This window comes from Balaenoptera musculus, chromosome 5 (assembly GCF_009873245.2).
Source record: "Balaenoptera musculus isolate JJ_BM4_2016_0621 chromosome 5, mBalMus1.pri.v3, whole genome shotgun sequence".
NCBI lineage: Eukaryota > Metazoa > Chordata > Mammalia > Artiodactyla > Balaenopteridae > Balaenoptera > Balaenoptera musculus.
The window spans coordinates 26741657-26766204 of record NC_045789.1 but is presented as its reverse complement, the minus strand read 5'-3'; the positions used below and the strand labels follow the sequence as shown (position 1 = coordinate 26766204).

General features: G+C 39.5%; 1 protein-coding gene and 1 long non-coding RNA gene across 4 annotated transcripts in view; one reads left to right on the top strand and one right to left on the bottom strand.

Annotated features, from left to right (window-relative positions):
• The window catches only part of LOC118895558 (hedgehog interacting protein), a 92603-nt gene extending 72881 nt beyond the window's left edge, over positions 1–19722 (bottom strand). For all 3 annotated transcript variants that reach the window (XM_036852837.1, XM_036852835.1, XM_036852836.1), the window contains exons 1-4: positions 18898–19722; positions 12968–13160; positions 6539–6695; positions 5634–5835 (exon numbers count right to left, since the gene is read on the bottom strand). In XM_036852837.1, the coding sequence (XP_036708732.1) occupies positions 5634–5835; positions 6539–6695; positions 12968–13160; positions 18898–19176 (831 nt within the window). In that variant the 5' untranslated portion in view covers positions 19177–19722. The remainder of the gene's footprint in view (positions 1–5633; positions 5836–6538; positions 6696–12967; positions 13161–18897) is intronic.
• A 212-nt stretch (positions 19723–19934) lies between these two features.
• On the top strand, positions 19935–22889 carry LOC118895650. The gene is made up of 3 exons (XR_005019990.1): positions 19935–20111; positions 21728–21820; positions 22100–22889. It is a non-coding gene; the product is annotated as an uncharacterized LOC118895650 (long non-coding RNA).
• The last annotated feature ends 1659 nt before the right edge of the window (positions 22890–24548 follow it).

The window sequence follows — 24548 nt, the reverse complement described above, 5'->3', positions numbered from 1 at the left end:
TAAAAGTTTTTATCTGAGGGAAGACTCTTCAATTAACTTTCTACCACTTTTAGAATGAATTTATCTAATGGTTATTTCTACCACTACAGCAATTCTCTTTCGGATGAGATTTAATAAATCCTAATGCAGTAGTTTGATAGGTCACCAACTTTAAAAATATCACATATACAACAAATTGCAGAATGGTGACTCTTCTATTGTAATATTTATCAAATATATTAAATATATTACTGTCTTCTTTCAACCGAACACACACTTTCTTTCAACCTAAAGCATGCTTTAAAGGGGAGTTCTAACAATTTTCCTGAGGAAGCATTTGATATGGGACCCAATCACTGCCATATACATGTGTACGTGTGTGCACACACGCGTGCTATGTTTCCAACATCAGTTTTGAAAAGTAAATTGCTTCTCATTTATGTTCTGACTCATTTCACTTGAAAAAAAATACACTAACATTGCATGGGCTGCCATAAGATCACCAGTTAAGGATAGAGGAAAATGTAAAAGGAAGGGTCTCTGACAAACTTCAGCAAAGTAGGACATCAATCCCAATGGGATGATGAGCAATGGATTTCACTGAACTTTCGCTGCTCATAATTATGCATGTGATTTACAAGCATGTGAAATCAGAGGCTGCCCGGCCGGGTCCTGCCCCGGTGCACACTGCGTCCTCCTCCACATGCTCTTGTGGCTCCTGGGCACCTGGGCCACTGTCTCTCAAGAGCCCCAGCGTCAATGGGCTCAGTCACCCGGACAATCAGCAGCTTTCAGCCTTACGTCCTCTCCTCCCTCGGTAAAAGGACTGCTTCGAAAAGCATCTTTTGAAATGAGGATCCAAGCAGATAGAGAGGGACAGGAGCCCAGGCACACTTGTTCCAATGATCGACAAGTCTTTAGCTCTGTCTGCTGTGGATGCGAGCCTCTTGGTTCTCTGACTGTCCCTGAGAACTGGGGTGCAGAGAACGGTGTGTGTCGGCTTCCCTGGGGGGGGAGGGTCCACCCTGTAGGTGACAGGCGCAGGCCTGTCTTAGCTGCCACACACATGCAAAGCTAAGGCTGACTTTCAGATCCTTGGTGGTCAGGGGAAGTTTGGTAAGATTAGACTAGAGTAACTTCTGGTGTAACAAGGGTTTTCAGATATAATAGCAAACTACATATTTTAGGAACAGGAATGAGAACAGTTTTGCCAACTAGCTGAATACCAAATTCCCAAAAGGAACAAAAATAGGAAAATGTAATAGGTAAAGCAATTGTCCAATTAGAATGAATTGTTGAGATTTCTAAATGTCATTTTCCGAAACTGTCTATCAAGAATCTTACAATGCTGACAGAGTTAACTGCTCATCTCCTCACTCAGAGTGGGCAAGTAATATGTGTAGGTCAGGTAAGTGACAGAAGGTACAGGACAATGACAACTGGTGTCCAACCGTTTGCTCCCAGTGGTCATTTCAGTAATATGACCTGGCCATGGATGGGCAGAGAAAATGTGTCTCATTCCTTATTCAACTGATCCAGGGGTCTGGCTCAGTCTAGACCAGTGCCTCTGAAATTACCTGTAAAAGCTTTAAAAACATACCAATGCCTGAGTCCTAACTCTAGATATTCTGATTTAATTTGGGCAGTAGAATTTTCTAAAGCTCCCAGGCGGTTCTACTCTGCAGCCATTTTTGAAAACCACTGGTCCATCATCCCCAAGGACTTCAAGTAGATGAGGCTGGTTCTAGTACTTCCAGAAGTTCTGACTAGTAATTCAGATATAAGCTCAATTTAAAGATTTCAAATCACCAGGATCTTGGAATTTCCCTCTTTGGGCAAAACAATATCAACAACAAACAAGGTATGTGCCCTCCCCCCAACACTAGACACACAAAATGAAGATTTTAAAGTTTGCTCACCAGTTGGACACTTGAGCCATTCTTCATAGCATCAGTATGAGTGGTCAGCTTGTACAATGCACTACCACCAAAGATCTAGCAAACCACTATCTAGTTTTAAAACCTATTTTTGACTTAACTCTTGGCAATTTCACAAAGCTCGGTCTTCTAGGATTTGAGCTGTTGTGAATGGAATCACCTCTTCCTAAATGGCAGTTTAAGTTCATATGGCATAGAGTTTACTCCATTAATCCAACTCCACAATTTATTTCCTATAGCAGAAAGAAGTCAATTCTTTAGCGGGTGCTTTGCATTTTTGCACATAACTTCTGCTCGGTGCAACTTAGTTACACTCACAGGGTACCGAAATCTCCTACAGTCTGGGTGTTAGATAAAAACCAGATGCCATATTTTTAGCTTCAGTCAGGACCCATTTAGGGAGGAGTTTTCCAAGTACCCCAAATGACTGGCTCTTTGCTGGTGGTATCAGAATCAGGGCTGGTAGAGATTTAAGGAGATCAATCAAGTCCAGCTTTTTGCCACAAAAAAGGCCAGTCCTTAACCAGGTGACAGATATCCCTGTCAATTCTTAATTGACAATTAGCAGAAAAGGAATTCCAAATTCCCTTATAGCCAGCACTAGCTTTTAGAAACTCTTATAATCAAGAATTCCTCTTTATGTCTGATTTAATATACTCATACTGGTCATTAATTAATATCATGGGGGGATCATCACTGTGGTTTGTCCTGTATTTATTTCAAACATACCAAGGTTGGGTTTCATATACATTATTAATTCTGTGATTTGAAAATTGCAATCAATATTTTGGTCTGTTAAAACAGCTTTATTCCCTCTCTTAGGATTTTTAAAACTAAAAGACTAGAGAAGTGATAATGCATAATAATTTATGAAAATTCCTATTTGCATTATTAATGCAAAATGATCATTGACAAACACAGAATACACTAACTGTACACTAACATGAACAACTAGCTATTCACATATCAAGAAGCCTGAAAAATGACTGTGAAGTAACTGTGATAATGTTTTCACTTCAGAAGTCTCTGAGGGGCATACCACAGAAATCAATGGCATAATCCTAATCGACTCATGAATGTGTTGGCACCTGCCCCATCAAACCAACAGTAGCCACTTCTAACACTTCCAATCTGTGACTTGTGACAGGAGTTCCTTGGAGACTGAGATAAAGGCCAGTTGTTGTATAAGCTACTCGAAGTGATAAGGATGTGGTCTTGTTACTCCCTTATCAGTATACACTCAAATATCCATGTGATAGATTCCTATCTTATTGATATCACTAGTGCCAAATACTAAGGGAATCCAAAATATACACTTTGAAATATGTCTTTAATTTAGAAATATGTATTCTATCAATACGTATGTAGAAGAATGGATTCTGAAGTTTATTTTAAGCCCCAGAAGCCCTGCAGCTCTCCTAGGAAAGGAAGCCCAAAAAGGGTTCTGCAGAATTCCTAGAGGCCTGCAGAACGTACTGCAGAATCATGGCACTGTCATAACCGAGTCTGTATAATTTTACTGCATGTTGAGATGTCTCAAAGTCAGAGAAGATAAACTTTCATTCATATCCCAATGAATGGGTGTAAATGAAGAGGGCGTCTGAAGTAACTCTAATTAGAAGCAGGGCATTCTTTAGGCAGTTAAATTGAAGTAGAAACAAGAACATCAGTTTTTTCCTTCTTACAACAAAATTTTCAAGTATTCTGAGCCCATTTCTTTCACCTACATTTTATCATACACAGATTTTTAATACCAACATTTTAAGTAAAATGGTATTTGAAAACTATGTGCTATTCTCTCAAATACCCAAAGATATATTAAATTTTAGAGCAAATTGGCAATGTGTATTGTGGCATATGTCCTTCAACTCAGTAATGCTCTTTCTATCAGTGAATTTTAAAGAAATCATCCATGATCAGGTTAAATAATATATACAAGAATGATAAATAACATTATTTACAATGATAAAAAGAAAATACTGGGGGTCTTCCTAAATATCTCATAATGAGGAAATGGAACACTCAAAAAAGATAAAGAACTAAGTTTTTGAGAAAAGTTTCCAAATCTGGTAACATACTCATGACATACTGTTAGGTGAAAAAAGAAGGCTAAAAAGATGTATATATGGTTTGATTTCAATTTTATTTTAACACTTCTTAGGAAAAAAGCTATAAGAAAACATGTTCTTCTGTGTTTCCACATTTATTAATATGGACCTGTGTTACTTTTGTAGTCAGGAAAAATTCATTTAATTTTAATATAAAAACTGGAAGAAGGTATATCAAAATGTTAATAGTGATATTCTTTAATTGATGGGATTATAAGTGATGATTTTTAAAATACTTTACTTTCCCCAATTTTTTATTTTATAGAGAGCATGTTCAACTTTCAAGGTAAGTAAAACACTTGTAGTGAGTAATGCACTTGCTGCTGCATCTTTATTCCTTCCTCATGAGGTACCACTTGCAATGAGCTATCAGAACACATTTCAGAATGTATTTATTGAACTCTGATGTGCAAAACACTAATGCTTTATTTTAAGAGACTTTGGAATATTTGCTGTGAATTGTAATGAAAAATTTTATTGGGAGAAAGTTGAAACTACTGATTTAAACAGCTTTTCCAAATGATCTGTGTCTTTGTGCCAAAGTCCTTTTCCTTAAAGGACCACAAGTACCATAAAATACTTGTCTTATGCAGTATGTCTTGGTGATGCTGTCATAACATGGCCTTGAGGCTGGGTGGTCCCAACAATAGGTATTCTCTGTGCTCTGAGTCACCCTAATTATTTCATGTGGTAGATATTGAATAGATAGATATGAGGAATATATTTATATTTTTTTCTGATTTGTTTCTGCTGGTTTTGACGTTCTTACCTTTGAATAGAGCTTAACAAAGCAAAGAGGAGCTTATTTCGATATGAGTAGCAGAGTATAAATCCTCCTTTGATTTTTTTTTTTCCAGTTTAGAAAAAGATAACCAGTTCTTCCCCAGTCATACTTAATTCGTTTCATTCTAAAACGGACATAAGCTGTTAAATGTCTTAATTTAGACTGCCACAATTTGCCTTATAGCTTAGTACTGCTAATATTGTACTGTGTTACTCTCTTGTGAAATAAACTTGACAATAATTTTATTTATATACCTACTAGATTATTTGAGCATGAGAATTCAAATTGGAGAAGTGGGAAAGAAGGCAATAGATGTGCTTATATATTATAAAGGTGGCTAATTATAGATAAAAATATCTGACTTACCTGTAAAAATAGTGTACAAGGAAATCACAGTATAAGTAGCATTTTTTTATGACACAGACTCGAACACAGATGCGGTAAAAGAATGATTTGCAATTGCCAAAGTAACCCAAAGACCTCTTTGTTTCTGCTAGCAAATGCTGATATACAATTCTAATGCCTGTTAAACAATATTTAAACAAATACTTTATAAAACCAATAATCATTTTAAGTATGTAAATTACATAGGGAAACCATGTCAAAAATATCAATCTGATTGCACTGCTTAATAGTCACCAAATCACATTAAAAATTTAATGGCATTGTCCCGATTTAGTTGCCGTAATTATTGTTCCCTTATGTTGTCTCCTTATTTTCTCCTATATTATTTCTTTTATTACAAAGAAATACCTTTAGTGAGGAGAACACTAAAATAAAATTAACATAGCCAGAGCAAAGATAAATAAAATTTAAAAAGCCAACCTTTATTCCACTTTGAACAAGTTTGTGAATGTCCAAATAAGGCTCCTTGAAAATTTCTCCTTCAGGGGTAAGTATCTTCACGTAACCTTCTTTTTCCAGAATGAAGAGACGGTGTGAGCCATCCCCACTATGCAGGGCGCTGACGGGCTGGCGCAGCCCACTCACAACCTCCTGAATACAGAAGCAGTTGTGTTTGTGCTTTCTAAACAAATTAAAGAAAACCAGTAAGCTTTTCTTGAGATGAAGGAGGTAAGAGATGCACTTAGCATCCTTTTCAAAATATATTTCCTCTAGGAATCAACGGTTTTGATAATCACGAAGGGCTGCTAACCCAAGGTCACACTCTGATTCTTTTAAATTCTTTTCAATGAAAAAAAAAAAACCAAAAAACCAAAAAAGCTTTCTATTAGGAAGTAAAGGAGAGAATCAAAACACATATGTATTTTAAAATTTCACAAGCTCACTCTCTCATCTTTCAGTGACTCTAATTAAAACTGACTTTACTCATAATAATTAAACCTTGCAGAAAGGCACTCAGAGAGAAAGTTCTAAGATCTATTTATAAAACTCTGGTTTGCTACTAATAATTGTGCTGAATGTTTCCACAGTGCCATAAGCTAACAACTATCATAAAATTCAAGTTTAAAACTATACTCGTAAAATTCCCACGAATCAGAGAGAAGCCAAGCTCATAACAGAAGATTAGTAGTCTCAGCATTAAAAGCATTTAAGCAAATATGATTTTAGAGAAGCAAACTACCAAAAAGAAAACAAAAAGCATCTGGAGGATATAGCTGCTGGACATGAGCATAATAGCCAGTTGACTCATTGTTAAAACCACAAGACTTGTCGGGTTTTTTCTTTTTTTTTTTTTTTAAGATTAAAGAACATTTATCTTTATGAACCTGCTGATCTCTTCCACTTTGTCGTATTCTTCCATCTGGTCCAAGTAGTTAGATGCTGGTCCTCTGATTTGTTTTCTTGGAAAATCTGGAAAGCACAAGCCACTATCTTTTCTTGCATAGTAAAAGCAAAACTCATCCGCAGTAGTTTGAAGGAAACCTTTAAAAATGTAAAAGGACGCCTTAGAAATATTTAGTGTCATGGTAAAAACAGCGCATTTGAAAGACAAAATATAGGTAAAGAATTTTTTAGGAACTATATGAATATTCTAGGGAAATATATAGACAACAAACAAAAGGAAAGAAGAACACATTTTTTGGCTTGGGATTTCCATTTCTTTTTTAACCAAAATTTAAAAATTGCAGTAAAAGTGAAATGATATTGTGTTGGATGTCTTAAAAGGCTCATATGAAACAGAATTGATACGAACACAGCATTAATCTTGTTATTGCATTGACTCTATTTTCAAGCCTCCCTGGTTACTATATGTTGTACTTTCAAGCTCATCTGATTACTATTCAGCACTTTTTTCCCACAGTGCTATTAACTTCCTAAGAAGAACAAATTGCGATCAGGAAAGAGATAGACCATCGGGAGCCAGTTTGGGTCATTTTACAATTCTTATTGTATTGTCACTCATATATGATTAAATAATAAATCTAGTTACTATCCCAAGGTCATTCATTATATGCTACAGTAAATGACTGACTCTCTGCAATGATCAAGCAATGAATTGATGCCAGTAACAGAGCCTCTATATTCAAATGTGTTGGTGCCTTTTTCTTGCTCACTTACTGGAGACAACGATTATTTTGTAATACAAAAATTTTCTTTAAAATATCCTTTCAATATTCTCAAGCAGAATAGCTGACATACTACCCCTCAATGAAAAAAATATTAAAACGAGCCAAAACAAAAATGCAGGGTAGACTTAAAAGGATTTGAAAGACCTTTTTTTTCTATTTCTTACATAGTAAGAATTTTTATCAAATAAAAAGTTGAATAAGAAAGAAGATCCTATTACAAAAAAAATTTTGACATTACTTTTACAATTTGAATTAATAAGGTAGGTTTTTATTGGGGGGAGGGCATATTAATTAATCAGATTCACTTCCATATTCTGATGATTTTGCTATTAAAATATGATGTTGCTATCAGAGTTGACTTTATATGATGTCCCAAATTCCTGCTTCTGGTTTCATACCTTTAATTATGCTCAAGGTCTTGATTTTTTCCTAACAAATTAGATTATTGTACTCCCAATCAGTTTTGTAACAAAGGCACCTGGTAACTCAGGTGAGGTTTAGAAGTTGTATAATGGATGCAAGTTTGCAAGGATTTGCAAGAACAAGAATTTGGGGACAACCAAGTGAGGCGCATCAATGGAACATGAAAGACCCTAAAAAGTTGATTTTCTGTGAGCTTGACCTAGGTCCCCTTCAAACCTAAAGCTAATCTTGGAATCCGTGGGTCCCAAATGGTTAAAACATAATATACATTTTGACCTAACTTTTGGGTGAAATGGATCACCGCTAAATTTCTGAGACAGACTCTTCAAGGCCAATATCTGACTCAGCTACTGGGAAACATCTTGTCTTTGGGAAACTGGCAAGTAAAAGCAGATGTCCTTGGGAGTGTGTGTGTGTGTTGTGGGGGAGGTAGGCAGAATAAGGAGGCAAGGAGGCTGTCAGCTGGGGAGGAGGCAAGGAGGCTGTCAGCTGGGGAGGAGGTTATCTTTCTTTGAAAAAATCCAGGGATTAGAAATTGGGGAGAGGAATGACGGCTGCAACAGCTTTTACTCATCTTCAGCAATTCACTGTTTGCAAAAGATAACTTTTCTCCTCCATTCTTTAATGGCTAAGCATCAGATGAAAACTGCCCGGTTGGGGCTTCCCTGGTGGCGCAGTGGTTAGGAATCCGCCTGCCAATGCAGGGGACACGGGTTCGCGCCCTGGTCCGGGAAGATCCCACATGCCGCGCAGCGGCTAGGCCCGTGAGCCACAACTACTGAGCCCGCGCGTCTGGAGCCTGTGCTCCGCAACAAGAGAGGCCGCGACAGTGAGAGGCCCGCGCACCGCGATGAAGAGTGGCCCCCACGTGCCACAACTGGAGAAAGCCCTCGCACAGAAACGAAGACCCAACACAGCCAAAAATAAAAAACAAACAAACAAAAAAAAAACAAAAACAAAAAAAAAAACTGCCCGGTAGTGTGAAATAATTCTGGTTGAGGTAAAAAGAAGAGAAGGAAAACTGAGTTGCTAAATCAGACTTTTCACAGTTTGGGGCTAGAAGTTTTTGGGGGCTAGGTGTTTTATATATAAATATATATAGATATGTAGATATATATATATAACCTTCAGGTAGGGAGTTCTCCATGTCAATCTGATGCATGCAGGAAGACTGTCATACTATGGATCTATTTATAACTGAATGTGTGAAGGAGAACTTTTGTTTTAATGTGATTATTTGCCTGCAGGGGTCACAGAAAAATTCCAAAGTGCAATTCAGAGGAAATCTTGAGTTTGCTTTTTAAAAAAATATTTGTTTTCCAGCATTACAGTCTGCAAACCAATACCATCTTACAGGAAAATTAATGAACAATGCCGGTGGCTAATTCCATTTTATAAGGAATTATTAACTGGGGACAAACATGAGGAAATGAGAAATCATTTTCAAATGGAACATCTGAAGATGAATGAGTACAGATTCATAAACTCTGTCGCTCCAGAGATACTATGCTCTCTTAGCAAATTAAACAAAACAAAACAAAACAAAACCAGAATGTTAACAATGAATTATTCCGAGCTTTTTACAGTATTGAGACAAACTGAACAATCTAAGTGGGAAGAAGGGAGCCAACTCAGAAGACTTTTACATAAAAATATGGGCATTTTTTCTGACAATTATGTTACTTTGAATTGAAACATCTAATACTTTTGTTAGTACTTTACCTTAAATGACCCGATTTTATAAGCAGGGATGAGTAAGATATATTTTCCTGTGAAGAACTAAAAGAGATCTGGTTTCAGGACATGGGGCTAACATTTATTGCCAGGGAAGATATAATTTACCAAATGGTACCCTTCTGTTTGGAAGGAAACACTGAAGAGCATTTTACTGAAGGTGTGCAGCTCACCCTGGATCATCATAATATGATGAAGTCCGCTAACAATGGAAGTCCACTGATGATTCCAGCAGCTGTAATTTTTTTACAACTCCTGATGATTTATCAAATGTTTTGGTACTGTAACTCTTCTCCTGGATCATAAACCCCGTCCTACGATACCACAAAGCACCCTATAAAGTACTGACATATAAATAAATATTCTCTGTGCAGTCTTCTAAGCTCTAGCTTTTCTCTGAGCATGTATGCTACAGAAAAGTTATTTTTTCCTCATTATATATGCTGTTCATCACGATAAGGAAAATATGGAAAAACCCTACCATCTGTAAGGCTTGCACTAGACAGCATTTTCTAGCAGAGGGAATAGACTTTGGTGTATTCATATATCTGCTCTGGTTTGCTCTCTTGGGCACTAATGAGACACATGTGTAAGATATCTGACTGGGTCAGGAGTGGCTGTGGACTCGAGAAACTCAGTGGAATCAATTCTTGACCTTGGCCTCTTTAGCCATGGGATTAAACCAATTGAACTAATTGTGTACAGACAGATATTTCACACTACCATAACCTACAGCTGAGACATGATGGTCCAAGAGTGATAAAAATCACTATGATAACAAGTATAAAGGGAGAAGCAAGGCCCAGAGATGTCCTTTCCTATCCTTTCCACAGAGGGTATTTATTAGGCCATCATTTAGTGAACAGCAAAGCATCTCCTCTGTTCATCGTAATTCAGGCAAAAGACGAGACCCATGGTATTGAGAAAAGAGTTCCTGTGGTTTTTTTTTAATGAAATTTGGGTATTTTTTTAGAAGTTTTAAGAGTTTATCTCCCTAAGTAAAGTCACAACAGGAGAATATTATGATTAATAAAAAAAAAACTCTAGTGTATCCTCACTGTAGTGATTTTTAATTTCCTTCTTTTCATTTTTGTGGAAATAAGCAGACCATGAATGTTTCTGAATTAAAGTTTCTAGAGAGTAGCTGTCTTTCAGGTATACGTATATCCCAAAGTGAGTGGCACTTTCTTAAAGCCAAGAGGGTGAAGCAAAGGGATAGACCATTTATGTGTTTAATTCTTTACGAACTGGGCAGTGGAGGAAGAAATGAAGATGTCTCTAGAATTATTTTCTCTCTTTCAACCCCTTTCAGCAGTTCCCTTCTCTTAGCAAACTACAACCCTTAAGGTCCCTTCCTCTTCATGTTTTTGATTTGCAGAAAGATGAGGCTAACAATGAGGATAGTAAAAAAAAATAAAATAAAAGAATCACAAAGTAGCTGTTTTTCACAATTTCGAACTTCGGAGAAAAGCAATCCATGTCATTAAATAGACTTAAGAAGGTGAAATTATTACAAATTTGAGCAATTTCTGAAAAACGAGTGTTCTAGAATTCTAAAGAGCCTTCTGTGCTGGGGGCCAGGGCTGAGGGGAGGATTATCATCTGATTCATCACACTTTAGGAAATGGTAACCTACGTGCCAAGGATCAGTCTGGCTAACAAATTGATCAACCTAAGTAACACAAAGAGTGTGTTATTACAGCTCACTTTTGGGACAAGTATTTAGAGCAATTATTAGCATTTGATGGATGCAGAGGAAGCCCCCTCTGCTCGCTGCTAAAGCCTGCTGGCCTGGCCCTGAAAAGTACCCTTGTTGCTCCACCCACCACTGGAGTGGAGCTTTCATCTGGTTATCTTTCAAGGCAGCCTGGGTGGCCACCAAAAGCACTTGACATCTTGATGCACTTCAGCAGTTTTACATATATACAAACTTTGTAGAAAAATAAATTTGTCATTCGTCACCACATATGTTGATCTGGGGAGTGAGGTGCTTGCAGCTCTGGCTCCTGAGTTGTTTGCTGTGCTCTCTCTTTCAGTGGATATTGCTTTTTGTTGTTTGTTCTGGAAGCTAAAATAACTTCAAATATAGGAAGCACCCCACAGATGAGTCTCTAATTCCAGCCTGGTGGTATTTATCGCAAGTAGATAAAGGTAGATAAAAATGCCCACTGTCAATACCATTTTCAATTTATAGTGGTAAAGGCAAACCTTCCAGACTGGAAATTTGCAGCAAAACTTTATTGGACCTAATCTGTTATCGCTTCTCGGCAGGCCATCTAGGCAACCGTGACCTATTCTACTTTGCTTTGGGGAATGTGATAAAGAGAAAGAAACAGCTGGTTTAAGGAAAGCCTTAGAAACATGGCTGCAGTTTAAAAAAACAATAATAATATTTTCACATTGAATGGGTTTAGATACTTGTTATGGTACACCAAAGGAAGCAAGCAACCCTAGTCAAAATGTTTTCTTAGGCTATTAAGAGAGCTCTATAAAAAATACAAAAATCTACACTTTTCTGGGTCAGAGAAAAAAGTAAAATGTGCATAGCAGTTAAAAAAAATTCTCCAAGTGCATCCTACAGTTCTTAAAGCTTGTCTTGTCCTTCAGTGCCATTGAGTTTTATAAACTGTTAGTTTCAGTAGATTTGTTTGTGTGTGACACTGCCTAACTAAACAGAATCGGTCTCGTTAAATTCATTTCTACCTCTGTGTTGATTCTTCCAACCTAAAGCAACAACCACCAAGGTTTACAAGCTTCTGATGGTAAAATTAATCAATGCCCAAGAGCCTATATGTTTATTAGGGTCCAAAAGACGATAGTGACCAGGTATATCTGGGACATTATAAGCATAAGAACTTAAACTTCTTTTAGCCTATCACTTTCTCATTGTACAAGTTTGGCTACGGCATTTAACTTCTCCTAAGGCTCAGTTTTCCTCATCTGTCAAATGGAAACGACCAGACCTTTCCTATCTACCTCACAGGGTTTATGAGGAGCAAATTAGTCATTATATATGGAAGTGCTTTGTAAGGTGTTACTTTTTGGGGCCTTTTGAATGATATTTTATTTAAGGAAATACCTTAAAAGTCGGTGGACAATCTGCACTTATGTATCAGCTGTGTAGAAGGGGAAGCTGTCTTGATATCAACGTTGATGACTAAAGACACCAACAAGAAATCTGTGCTGATAATCCAGTGTGTGTAAAGATTACCAACTGTATTATCTATTTAACAAGAAATGTTAAACCCTTCAACAAAACAATGTATTGTTTTGTAGTCTGAAATGACAGCGGCAATTTTAGCAGCAATAAAAGGTTCCAAGTTTGAACAGTTAATTATGAGGTAAAAATAGATACTGTGAAAGGCAGATAAATTTTACACTCTCCTAAGCAAGCATTTAGGAACAGGTATCTTGGAAAGCTATTCTGCAGTAGTTGATTTAATGTATCTTGTTTTTTTTTTTTTTTACCTGGAACATGGCCTCGGCAAGTATAAAAGAATTCTTTGCAATAGTCTTTGCAGAGCAGGGGAAGTGCCAGGTCTCTTTCCAAGGATTCTGTCTCAGGTGAGTAGAACAGGCTCTGAGAATGTGGAGAGCAAAGTGCACATTTGATTTCCTCCAGTAACTTCCCGCATTCTGTGTTGTTGGTAACAGAAAACATCTGAAAGCCATAAATTAGAAACAAACTTCTTTTTAGTTCCATGAAGTTAGGTTTAGTTATGTTTTTTGGTCATCATGGAAAGAGAAAAGTGTCATTTAGCTGTTGTCTGCAAAGAATCACCAAGTCACAATACAGTATGTCTTTATAAGGACACAAGTGCAGTCTCTTGGGTTGGGATGGGAGGGCAAAGGGTAGGAAGGCACAGACATGCTTCTTACTCTTGCAAATCCAAGTCTGTTTATCTGTCCTTCAGGTGTGAAAAATTAAATGACAATTATATATAGATTCTTGAACCCTTTTTCTTACTCTGCCTCAAAGTATACACTGACTGATAATTTAACTTTAAAACTCCAAATACCTTTATACAACTGTATGTAAAGCAACTTTTAAGACATGGCTTATTTGTGTCTTGGGTAAAAATCTATTTCACTCCTGAAATTCCTAACGACATTCTCAAAGATATTACTTGAATTACATTGTTCTCATTTTAATTAATTTTCAATATACAGATTGCATAGGGAAAGTTTTCTAAAGTGGGGGAAATATCGCCCTTTCATGTTCTATAAAAATAATATCTGAAGCTGAGTCAAACAGGTTTAAGACCAATTTTTATAATTCATTGTATTTTAGCCAGGAAAAATTTTCTAACTAGTTCCTCAGGTATGTTATATGCACGAAAAACACAAGAGTTTAATAAAAGTGATTTTGTATAGTATTTAGTGAGTTTCAGTGAAAAAGGGCATACTTTTATCTTTGTTTATACAGTATTATTATGTCTTTTATATCAATAAGACTAATTTGAGAGTTACTGATTCATTGAGGTTAGTAACTTGCAGATAAAATAGGTTTCAGTGTCTAGCACTAACTTTTAAAAACTGACTTCAGGACCTCCTCTAATAAATATAAATATAGAATATCAGCACAATAATTGAGATGTGAAATGTAGTGCTGTCTAAATTAAGCATTAATTTTTTATATTAAAAAACACCATATGGTGTTAAAAAACACCATAATGGGATTGAATTTTATGTTTTCCCAGTTTATACAACTATGTTTATACTTAATTATTTCTTTAGAACTATGAACTGAAATTAACATTTTAAACTCTAGATCACTGCTTAAAGCAAATATTTCATTCTTCAGTTGAGATTCTAATTTGAGTAAATTGAGTGAATCATATGGCTTCTACTTTTTAGGATAAAGATATTCTAAGTGATCACAAAATTTGGATCTGAAAGAGCAAAGCAACTAAAAAAAAATCGTTGAATACAAGGCATGCTGAAATTTTAAAAGTCCAATAGAAGCTACCCTGTTTAGGAAAAAAAATATATGTGTATAAATATGATGAGTCGTAACTATCTACAATATTCAGAAAAGTTATTATTAATCACAATTATGTTTGCATTTTGATTTTTATCAATTTATTTAAATGACAATGGCTTAAATGGTTAAAGTTTTCTAAGGGGAAACATACACCAGACACTTAGAATTTGCATTCCAAGAATGTTTTAAATGTCTTTTGTTGTCCATACTCTGGCAGACCTCACCAGATCTATTCAATATTAATACTGTTCAACTTTGTTCTGTTTGTTTATCATACGGCAGTCCACTAAGAACAAAACAACTGCAGGATGCTGAAGCCACCGCTTTTGCTGGCTGAAAAACTGGAATGTAATTACCTTTGGTTTTATGGAGAACATGCATGCTTAGATTTTTTTTATAGCTGAAACAAAATGATCCCCATATACTCTCCCAGCTGCTATCCAGGAAGAGCTTGATTTTAGGGCCTCAAGAATTTTGTCTTTTACAATTTTTGGAATGTGTCCTGGCCACAAGATCTCTCATCAAAAGTGCAGAAATAGGATTCAATAAATTATCTGAAATCAAGTATAATATTATTCTTTGTAAAGTTTCATGCTGTTCCAACCCAGCAGGATGGTAACATTTTGCTCTGTGTGAGGTCTGCAGTGTAAATACCTATTTGAAGATAGATAGAGCCATCATTCTGGCTTTGGTTTCAATGAACCAATAGTCTTACTGAAGTCAATTAAACTGACTCAGCCCAAGCTGCAGCGCTGTTTTAGACAGATGAGTGCTGCTGTGTGTAGGGTATTTTTTTCTTCTTTTTTGCCTAAGTGTCTGTGTCTATACAGGTCCTTAACTTTATGTCTGACAATGTCATCAATCTTAAGAAGAAATTTAAGCTAATATCCTGTTTCAATTTTTAAAAGCCATATATGAAACCATCAAATTATAGCGGTTTAAACTAAATACACTTTGGAAATCATGTAAAACTTCGAATCATTATTACAGTGTGCCTAGTAATGATTGTGGCTGTTGCTGACTAATTTATAACATCTGGCAGGTCATCCTCTAATCTTCAGCCACATGAAAGTAAAATCCATACAAGGAAGGTAAGATAAATCCTGGAATACACAGTGAAGCGTGGCCTACAACTACAGTTTATCAACAAATAGTAAAATGGGTGACAGAGACCTTCTGTATTTCTCTTTATTTATCAAGTAACTAAACAGAGAGGATAAAAAGGCACCCACATGGGTTCGATGAGGGGACAAAAGGAGAAAATACAGGACAGTATATTAAGATGACGCCTTAAGATCACTTGGTACACAAAAAGTTATTTCTAAAACTCATATGCCTACAAGGTTGTTCAGCTGTTGGGTAGAACACATGCGTCTCTGGACTGTAGTGCTGGATTATGTCATTAAAGAGTTCAGTTTCAATTTTAGGCTAATATGTAAATAGATCATTGTACTAAGGCAGCTGTTAAAGGGACCCCAGGATGAGTTATTTGTTTAGTTGGATGTGTTCAACAATAGCCTTTGTCCCTGAAAGAGCCAGAGCAAACAAATGATTGTAAAAGGGCACACTTGAAAACAATTACTTTTCACCCATTCCTTGACAGCTTTGGCTGTGAAACCACCCAAGGTAGAGAGAGCTTCTATGCCTCTGTGGCTACAAGTTAAGTTTTAGAAATGGGGGTATTTCATTTGGCTGCAGATTCAATTTGGCTAATGGGAATTAGATCCTTTTAGCATCTTGTATTTAGGAGCTGCAAAAATATTGCTAAGACAATATAACTTCCTAGATATTCGCAGTACTTATTTGTAACAGTAGTTAACCATCTCGTTACAGTACACAAAACTATTAAAATATACAAAGAAATGCAAATATAGAATAACTTAGAAGAATAATACCATGGCTAAAGAATTGAACTCAATTACATTCAATAGTTCATTACATATTAAAGAAAATGGGTTAGCCTGGAAACTGGACTTAATCGCACAGCTAAGCATGATCAATATTCTACCCAGTTTGCTACTATCTATTTGTCTATGAAGTTTCTTCACTTAGGAAAAAGCTACTCCTGTAGTTTCTTGAAAAGTTGCACAAATCTTTCTGGGGAAATTTTTTTTTTTTCATGAACAAAAAAGGGCCCTTTCAAATAGCCATCATCTCTCCTGCACACACATTATGAAATAAGACCCTAACATATATTATAAGCCAGGAAGGCTTAGGGGGGAAAAAGGGAAACACTGAAGTTTATTATAAAATAACATGTTTTAAAAACTATTAAAACTTGAGAACTAACATGGGTCAAGAATGCATATGTATAACTATATCAAATCCCTGATTGGAACAATTTGAGTACTGTTGGTTTATAAACCACTCGTAATGGAACCAGCAAAGTCTAGTGTACCAAATTTAATTCAGACACGTTTTCCAAATGAGTAGGGGTTTGTTGGAGATTGGAAGCACATAAAACGGAAAGGAATGTGGATAGCTAACGTGGCAGAATGATTCCTAAAGAATGATTTCTTTAAAAAAATTTATATAACTTCTCTTAAGGGTTATAACTCCCCTCAGCCTCAGCGCCACCCCGCCCTCAGCTCCCCACTACATTTAGTTAAGAAAAAGTTTTCACTCCTCCTGTACCTGGAAGAGTTCAGTATTGCAGGGGTCTTCGGATCATTGGTATATTCATAGCATATATTGCACACGGGGAGGCTTAATGCCAAATATTTCGAATCCTTTCTCTCAATTTCCTGGTTCTGTCCGGCTCCTGGTAAAAACCCTGGAGCTGATGTGAATGTAGCGATTTTGTACTTTAATTCAATTACAACACAGGAGCTTAATGACATTGTTTGGAACAAAATGCTGGAATATCTGTTCCCTGAATCTCAGACTACTGCTGCATGTGGTAAGAATAAAGAGAGAGTTACAGCTGAAAACCTGCAGCAAGACAGTTCTCACTCAGCTGGGAATAGAGGGAGTTGGACAAATGCTCCCTCAAAAGGCATGAACATTTGGACAGAGCTGGGGACTGAAAGAGAATGATGTTCTCTAGTTTCACCCATTAGTGAACCAACTAACAAACACAATGGTGTTGTTGTTATTCTTTTGCCATAAGCAACAGGACTCTGTGTGTGGGCAGCAGTTTAGTGGGGAGGAGGATAAGTCGACCCCTTTTTGTCCTATTGATTTTTTCCTATTTGCATGACTTGAGCAAATTAAATGATGCAATATGGCTTTTTGTTACAAAACAAAGTGAGAGATACCACCCAGACACATATGTTGATTCGTAGGAGCTGTTTACATGAGAATAGAGTGAAATCTACCGTGAACTGAGCATAAAAATTAGATTCAGCCTGGGTTTTTTTTTTTTTTTTTTAATGCCTGGGCCAGCAAGACTGAAGCACAAGTTTTCCAAGAGTCTCTCAGACCTTGACAACTGCAGTGTTGTAACAGAGGAATTCTTAATTAAACCTAAAATGGGGGAAGCGAGGGGGGGTGGGCAAAGACACCTGATTGTTTATTTCACGCGCAGGGATTGTTAATGACTGATCCCCGGAGTCTTTCCTTGGAATGCAGTAGAGAACACACATTACTGCAACCCAGGGCAAGAAAGTTGTTGCAAACTCAAATATAAGCATGTCTTTACACCCAACCAACACTCTTTTCATATTTGTTTAAACTTATTAACATCGGGAAAATGTAAATGCCATTACCCCTAAAACAAGTTTCTGGAGAAGATCTTCCTAGACAACTAACTACCATTGAAAACCCGAATTTATAATGTTACAAAACGTGACAGGAGGAGAATCGCCTCGGTTTTACGTGATAAACATGCCCCAGCAAAATCTTTCGCCAATTTTGGGGTTCTCAACTGGAGTACCAGGAGTTCCTTTTCGCTGTTTAACTACTGTAATGCAAGACACCCCCCCTCTGACGGGGCTGGGGATCATAAACCAACCGTGCTTCAACATCCTTTACGATTCAATCCTCTCTCTAACCGAGCACGTGGAGAAAACTGCACAAATCTTTTTACCCTAGAAAAATAAACCAGAAACCACAGCCACCTTCATTTACAGTTTTACCGCAACCAATGCCCGATTCGATCCAAAACACACTGTTAATCGCGATTCTTATAAAATATTTACCCAGCCCAGAATGCGGGTACCACAGAAGCTTCTCTTTTCTGAGACAGGCAGCTTTGCACAGCATCCCGACCGGGGACTCTTGGGGGCGGAGGGAGGTATCTGCGCACCCCAGAGGACCACACAAACGAATCACGCTAGCGCTTTAGAAAAGTTATCAAAAAGAACTCCCCACAGAAGTTTCGCCCCTCTTCCAGTCACCAGCACTGCCGGAGCCACAAGGCACCCCACCCAGCCAGTGTGCCAATCTCGCAGCTGCGAGGCGGGTGCGTGCCTACCTTGCTATCCAGGCGCCCCAGCCCGGGGCTGTCACTCCGCAGGCAGCAGGACAGCCGAGGGTAGAAGCCACCGCACAGCATCTCTCCCCCACTCAGCAGCTCCAGCTGGGACATCATCCGCCTATCTCTCCTTTTCAGGCGCTTCGGAGGGTTCCCATTCAGGCACCTTCTCCTCCTCGCTCCGCTCCCTTCGCTTCTTTCCCCAAACTTAGCATCTCCTTCAAAGAAGCCCAGAGCCACGGCTAACAGCAGCAGCTTAAAAGAGAGCATCTTCAGCATCGCCTGCCCCGCGCGGCAGGGGCTGGGCGCGGGAGGATGGGGGCGCAAGGCCACTGCCCAGCAGGGGCACTAGGGCGCAGCTCCAGGAGGAGGCTGCGGGGCGGCGGGACACTCGAGAGGCAGAGAGAGGTGGCGGGGGCGAGAAGATGTAGAGCGATGCAACTTGGCAAAAAATAAAAGACGAGGCGATGGGCCCAGTGCCTCAGGGGAGCCCGAGGACCGAGATAAAGTGCGGTTGACACCGTTTGCGGTGGTGCCAGTGTCAGTTGGGTGGGGGGCTTTCTGCGGCGGCTGAGGAGTGGGAGGAGGAGAAGGAGTTGGAAGAGGAGGAAATAGAAGAGGAGGAGAAGACGGTCACAGAGGTTCACTTGTCCGTGTAACGGGAGTTGTTTAGGTGAGACAGTAGTAGCAGGAACAGAAACGGCGGCGGCGGCGGCGGGGCAGGCGGAGGCAGGGCCGGCGCTGGGCTCTAGATGATGCTGAGGTCTCCTCTGCCGGCGGCTGCAGCTTCTCACACAGCCTCTCATGTTTCGTTCCCTCTTTTCTTCTTCTTTTTAACTAGCGCGCGGGGAGGTGCTGCCACCGCGCGCCCCTTGACGTCACCGCTGCTCGCGCGCCCCCGCCCGGGTTGGGGGGAGGGGAGGGGGCGGCCCCGGCGGCCTCCGGGGTGCGGTGGGGAGGGGCCGCGCGGGCCGCGGCGGCGGGCGGAGGGGGAGGGCCCGGCGGAGTCCTCGGAGCCGGCCTGGAGGGCGCGGGACGCCGCGCGCCCGCTTGGCCGCGCCGTCCGGGTGGGGGCGTGCACGGCCCCGGTCCCCCGGCCGGCCCGCCTGGGACTGGGGCGCGGCCCGGTGGCTCCCCGCCCGCTGCTCGCTCCTCGCGCAGCCCCTCCGTACGACCCCGGGCGTGAGGCGGCCGAGCTGAGGCGCCGAGAGAAAGTGAGTAAGAGAGGCTGCGGGAGGCGAGAAGAGGGGGGGCACCCTTCCAGGGCCTCCCCTGCCCCGGTCCCGGTCCGCGCCTCTCCCGGGAGGGAAGATGAACCGAGTGGGCTGGAGTTGGCGGGAGGGAGCTCTCCGGCCCCTTTCCCTCCCCTGGCCCGCTTGGACTCCCCCCAGACCCCGGTGTTTTCCAAAGTGAAGCTCGAGCCGGTACAAATCTTCCTGGGGGTCTGATTGAGAGACGGGGGGAACAGCCCAGATGCTGCACGCCGCTGAGTATGTGGAGGTGGTTTGAAGACTGTGCCGAGAAGATGTAGCCATCCTTGCCTAAGTCCTGCGCGCTCTTGGAGTGGCACAGGCGCGTGTGCGTGAGGTGGGGTGTCGGGGCCTCCTGGAAGGGTTGCTCTCGCCTGGGTCCTGGGTGGGCTGGCCCCGGACGCCCCGTTCGAGGGCCCCACCTGTGCCCTGGAACTTAGCCGGGCCCCGCTGGTGCCTCCCCGGGAACGCAGGAACGCAGGTTCCCCTGACCCAGGTGGAGGAACGGAGAAGAAGCTGGCCTTGGAATCAGCATTCATTTTAGATGGAAAAAAAAAAAAAATTCCTGGGGAGATCTCCGTAGGGGTGTAAACACAGAGGCATCAGCTCCGGAGGAAGAATTAGTAGTGGGTTTGCAGGCGTCTATGAGCGGGGTGCGCTACGTATCCCTGGTACCTAAATAAGTTAAATCGCTCCCGCCACCCCCGCTAGACAAAGTCTGCATAAAGAAGGTGTTTCTAAAGTGATTTGTGCCTTATCAAGAGTGGCGACTTGGCATTGACTGGATCCCCGCAAGTTGGCATCAAGAGGAGTCTCTTTGGGATTGCATCACAAAATGTGCTTTCTGCCCACTTGAGTATTTAACAGGGGAGCTGATTTTCTGGTAGATGGGTTCTGAAGAGGAGATAAGGCAGTTTTCTCATCTTGGCAATGGAGGAACGTTCACCATATCTGGATTTGCTTCACTCTTCAGGCACAGATTTCGCCAAGCTAATGTAAAAGTTGGTGACGGTGGGTGTGGATAGCTGATTAAACTAATTATTGTTAAAATGGTCGCAGTGGCTAGAGAAGGCTTCGGCCCCTTTCTCTTCCGGGGCCCGGATTTACTAGTGGAGCTAGGTTTTTCCCAAAAGAGGTGACAGATTAGAATAGCTGAGAAGAATCTGCTGAGATATTCAGTCCAGACCTGAGCTCATTCATTGGAGGGCCCCTATGACTTACTTAACGTTTCTCCCAGGGGCTGTGGGTATACACAAGACTTCTGTATGCTTGTGATCACAAATGCTTCTTCTGATCCCATAGACTGCTTTATCTGACATTCTTCCTGCTTTGAAGACTTTTTAATATAAAGAAAATCATAGAGCTATAAAGACTTTAAGACTTTAAACTCTCATTTAATAAACGAATCTATAAACGAATCCAATCGAGATTATATCACTTGTACAATCTCATCTAATTAGGTAGTTTAAAAACCAGGGATCCAATCTAGGTTGCTTTCCACAATCTAAAGCTTTATTCCCCAAAACCAGTTTTATGTTGTTTTTCCAAAATAAAAAAATCCTTTAAAAATTCTATTTCAGTGCTGTGAGCTCCCACCCCAAGTGATGAATTCATCTTAGTTTTGGAACAGGCCTTCCTTATGGTTCATACTTAAAGACTAAGGACGTTTAAAGGTAAATTAATTTTGGTTTTAAAAGATTATGCAGATGTTATAAACTGTGACCCTAAGTTAAAGATATAGAGTTTATGAACGATTACTGAAATGAGACAGACTTGTTCCTTCTTGATCCACGGGAGCTAGAATTGATCCCATCTGCTCTTAGTCACGACAGTCCATAAATCGGGTCACTGATGAGTTAGCTGCATTTATTTTCAGCGCCACTGATAGAATTTCCAAATAGTCACTAAGCAGTGTTATACAAGTGAACTAACTTCTGATTCGTTTTTTGCAGAGGGAAATTGCAAAGCTCATCTACAGCCAGATCACAGCATATTTTTTTTTAGGAATCAAGAATCAACATTGGGCTATTTCCTAAGATTAAACCATGAAAGCCCACTTGGAGGCTGCATGGCCATCTGCGCACTTGAACCTGAAAAATGGACTTTTTCAATCGGGGAGATCTCCTTCAGCTAAATCATCAGAAGTGGTGAGAAGAAAAGACCCCTACCCGACCAACCTCCTCCAGACAAATTAAATCAGTCTAGCAAGGAATGGAGCTGTACAAGGGTGGCCAGAACATCATCTTCTGCTTGCACCATCACTGAACCGTCCCTCTAGGACTGCCACCTGCATGCCGGTTGCACTCAGTGCAAGGCATCCAGCTGTGTCAGGGAATGGGAGCTGAAGTCCTGCTCCACTCACCAAGCCGAGTTTATTGGTGCATGGCCGTGTCTGCCCAGATGATGTGCCTCCTTTTTCTAATTTGCACCAATGCCCCCTGTATGGGCTAGTGGCATGTCTGACCACCCCACTCCCATATCCCAGTCCTACCCGGGATTCTATTCCTTACCTCGGATGGATTCAAGATTTTCATGAACAAGTTAGGTTTCTTGCAAAAGATGAAATATTTGACCCAAATTGAAATTAATTTCATAGGTAAAGCTCAAAATATTACCATAGATGTGAATTACATATGTATTTATATACGCATATATAAACAGTCATGTAGATATACATGTCTGTGTATCAGAAGCTAGCAAAACTTAAATTTGGTAAATGTTTAAAATAAAACTATTTTGGGTATTCGAATTGGTTTTATATATGGATTTCTGGACTTCACAGAAATATGTGCTATTTAATTCTATTTCAACAAACATATATTAAGCACCAGCCACTGTGCTAAGTGATGTGTACCCAGTAATGAAAAGTAGTACAAACACCCTGCCTCTAGGTAGCTAATAATCTAGTAAGGAAGACAATCTAGTAAGGTCACAAGTAAACTTATGATTGAATAATTACGGTAAAGGCTATGAAAGAAATGCTAAGATGGAGAATAACAAGGCACATCGATTTCAGATTAAGTGACTGGAAAAAGCCTCTCTGTGAAAATGACATTTCAGCTGGGACCCAAGGATGCGCTGGAAGGAGTGTATGAAGTGACTCCTCTCTGCTATTTAAAGTACAGAAAAAAGAATGAAATCATGCCATGTGCAGCAACAGGGATGGACCTAGAGATGATCATACTAAGTGAAGTAAGTCAGACAGAGAGAAAGATAAATATCATACTATATCACTTAAATGTGGAATCTAGAAAATAATACAAATGAACTTATTTACAAGACAGAAATAGACTCACAGACATAGAAAACAAATTTATGGTTATCAAAGGGGAAAAGGGGGGAGGGATAAATTAGGAATTTGGGATTAACAGATATACACTACTATATATGAAATAGATAAACAACAAGAACCTACTATATAGCACAGGGAGCTATACTCAATATCTTGTAATAACCTCTAATGGAAAATAATATGAAAACGAATATATATATATACACATATATATTTATGTATAACTGAATCACTTTGCTGTACACCCAGACCTAACACAACACTGTAAATCAACTATACTTCAATTAAAAAAATTAAAGTACAGAAACAATCGAATTCAGAATAGAATATGATACATTTAAGGGAAAGCACAGGATAAAGTAGATAACTAAGAAAGGAGAGGTTACAGGCCAAACTCATAGGGTAGTTTATAGACTCTAGGAAATTAATGAAGTTATATTCATGCATTTGTCATTTCCTTTTGCAAATACCTTATCCTCATTGATCTTTGTCTCTTTCTTTAAATCCTGGCTTTTCACTCAACTTCTAGGGATTTTAGCTCGAATGGCATTTCAGCCATTGATTCTCATCTCATCAGCACTTATTTTGTTTGTTTGTTTTCATTTGTGCGTTGTTAACGGGAATTGAGGTTTTTTCATCCGTGGGAGTTGAATATCCATGCAATTGTAAACTCCATGCGGGCAGGAATTACATTTCCTTCTTGGTCACTCCAGCACAATCTCAACAATCTCGTTCAGTCTCATGATATAGTGCCGACCTCTCGATAAACGCTGCTGACTGTCCAATCCTGTTTGAATTAATACTTTTTAAAGGTTTTAAATAGAGGAAACATTTGCATTATAAAAATTTTTAATTGTTAAACAGAAGAGGAGACACACTTAAAGTGCACTCTCACCAAGGAATTTCAGGAGACATTGTTACCGAAGTGTGAGTACACCAAGGAAAGGGCAGCCAATAAAGCTAAAGAATAAATACACATCCTTTAAAAACTAAAGACTGGTTACAGTTAAGGTACGCTGATGACAATGGTAGGGCTGCTTGTAGGGGTTTTCCTATAGTTATTCAGTCTTTCTTTCAAAAGTTGGCACCTGCTGGGTGCCAGATCCTGT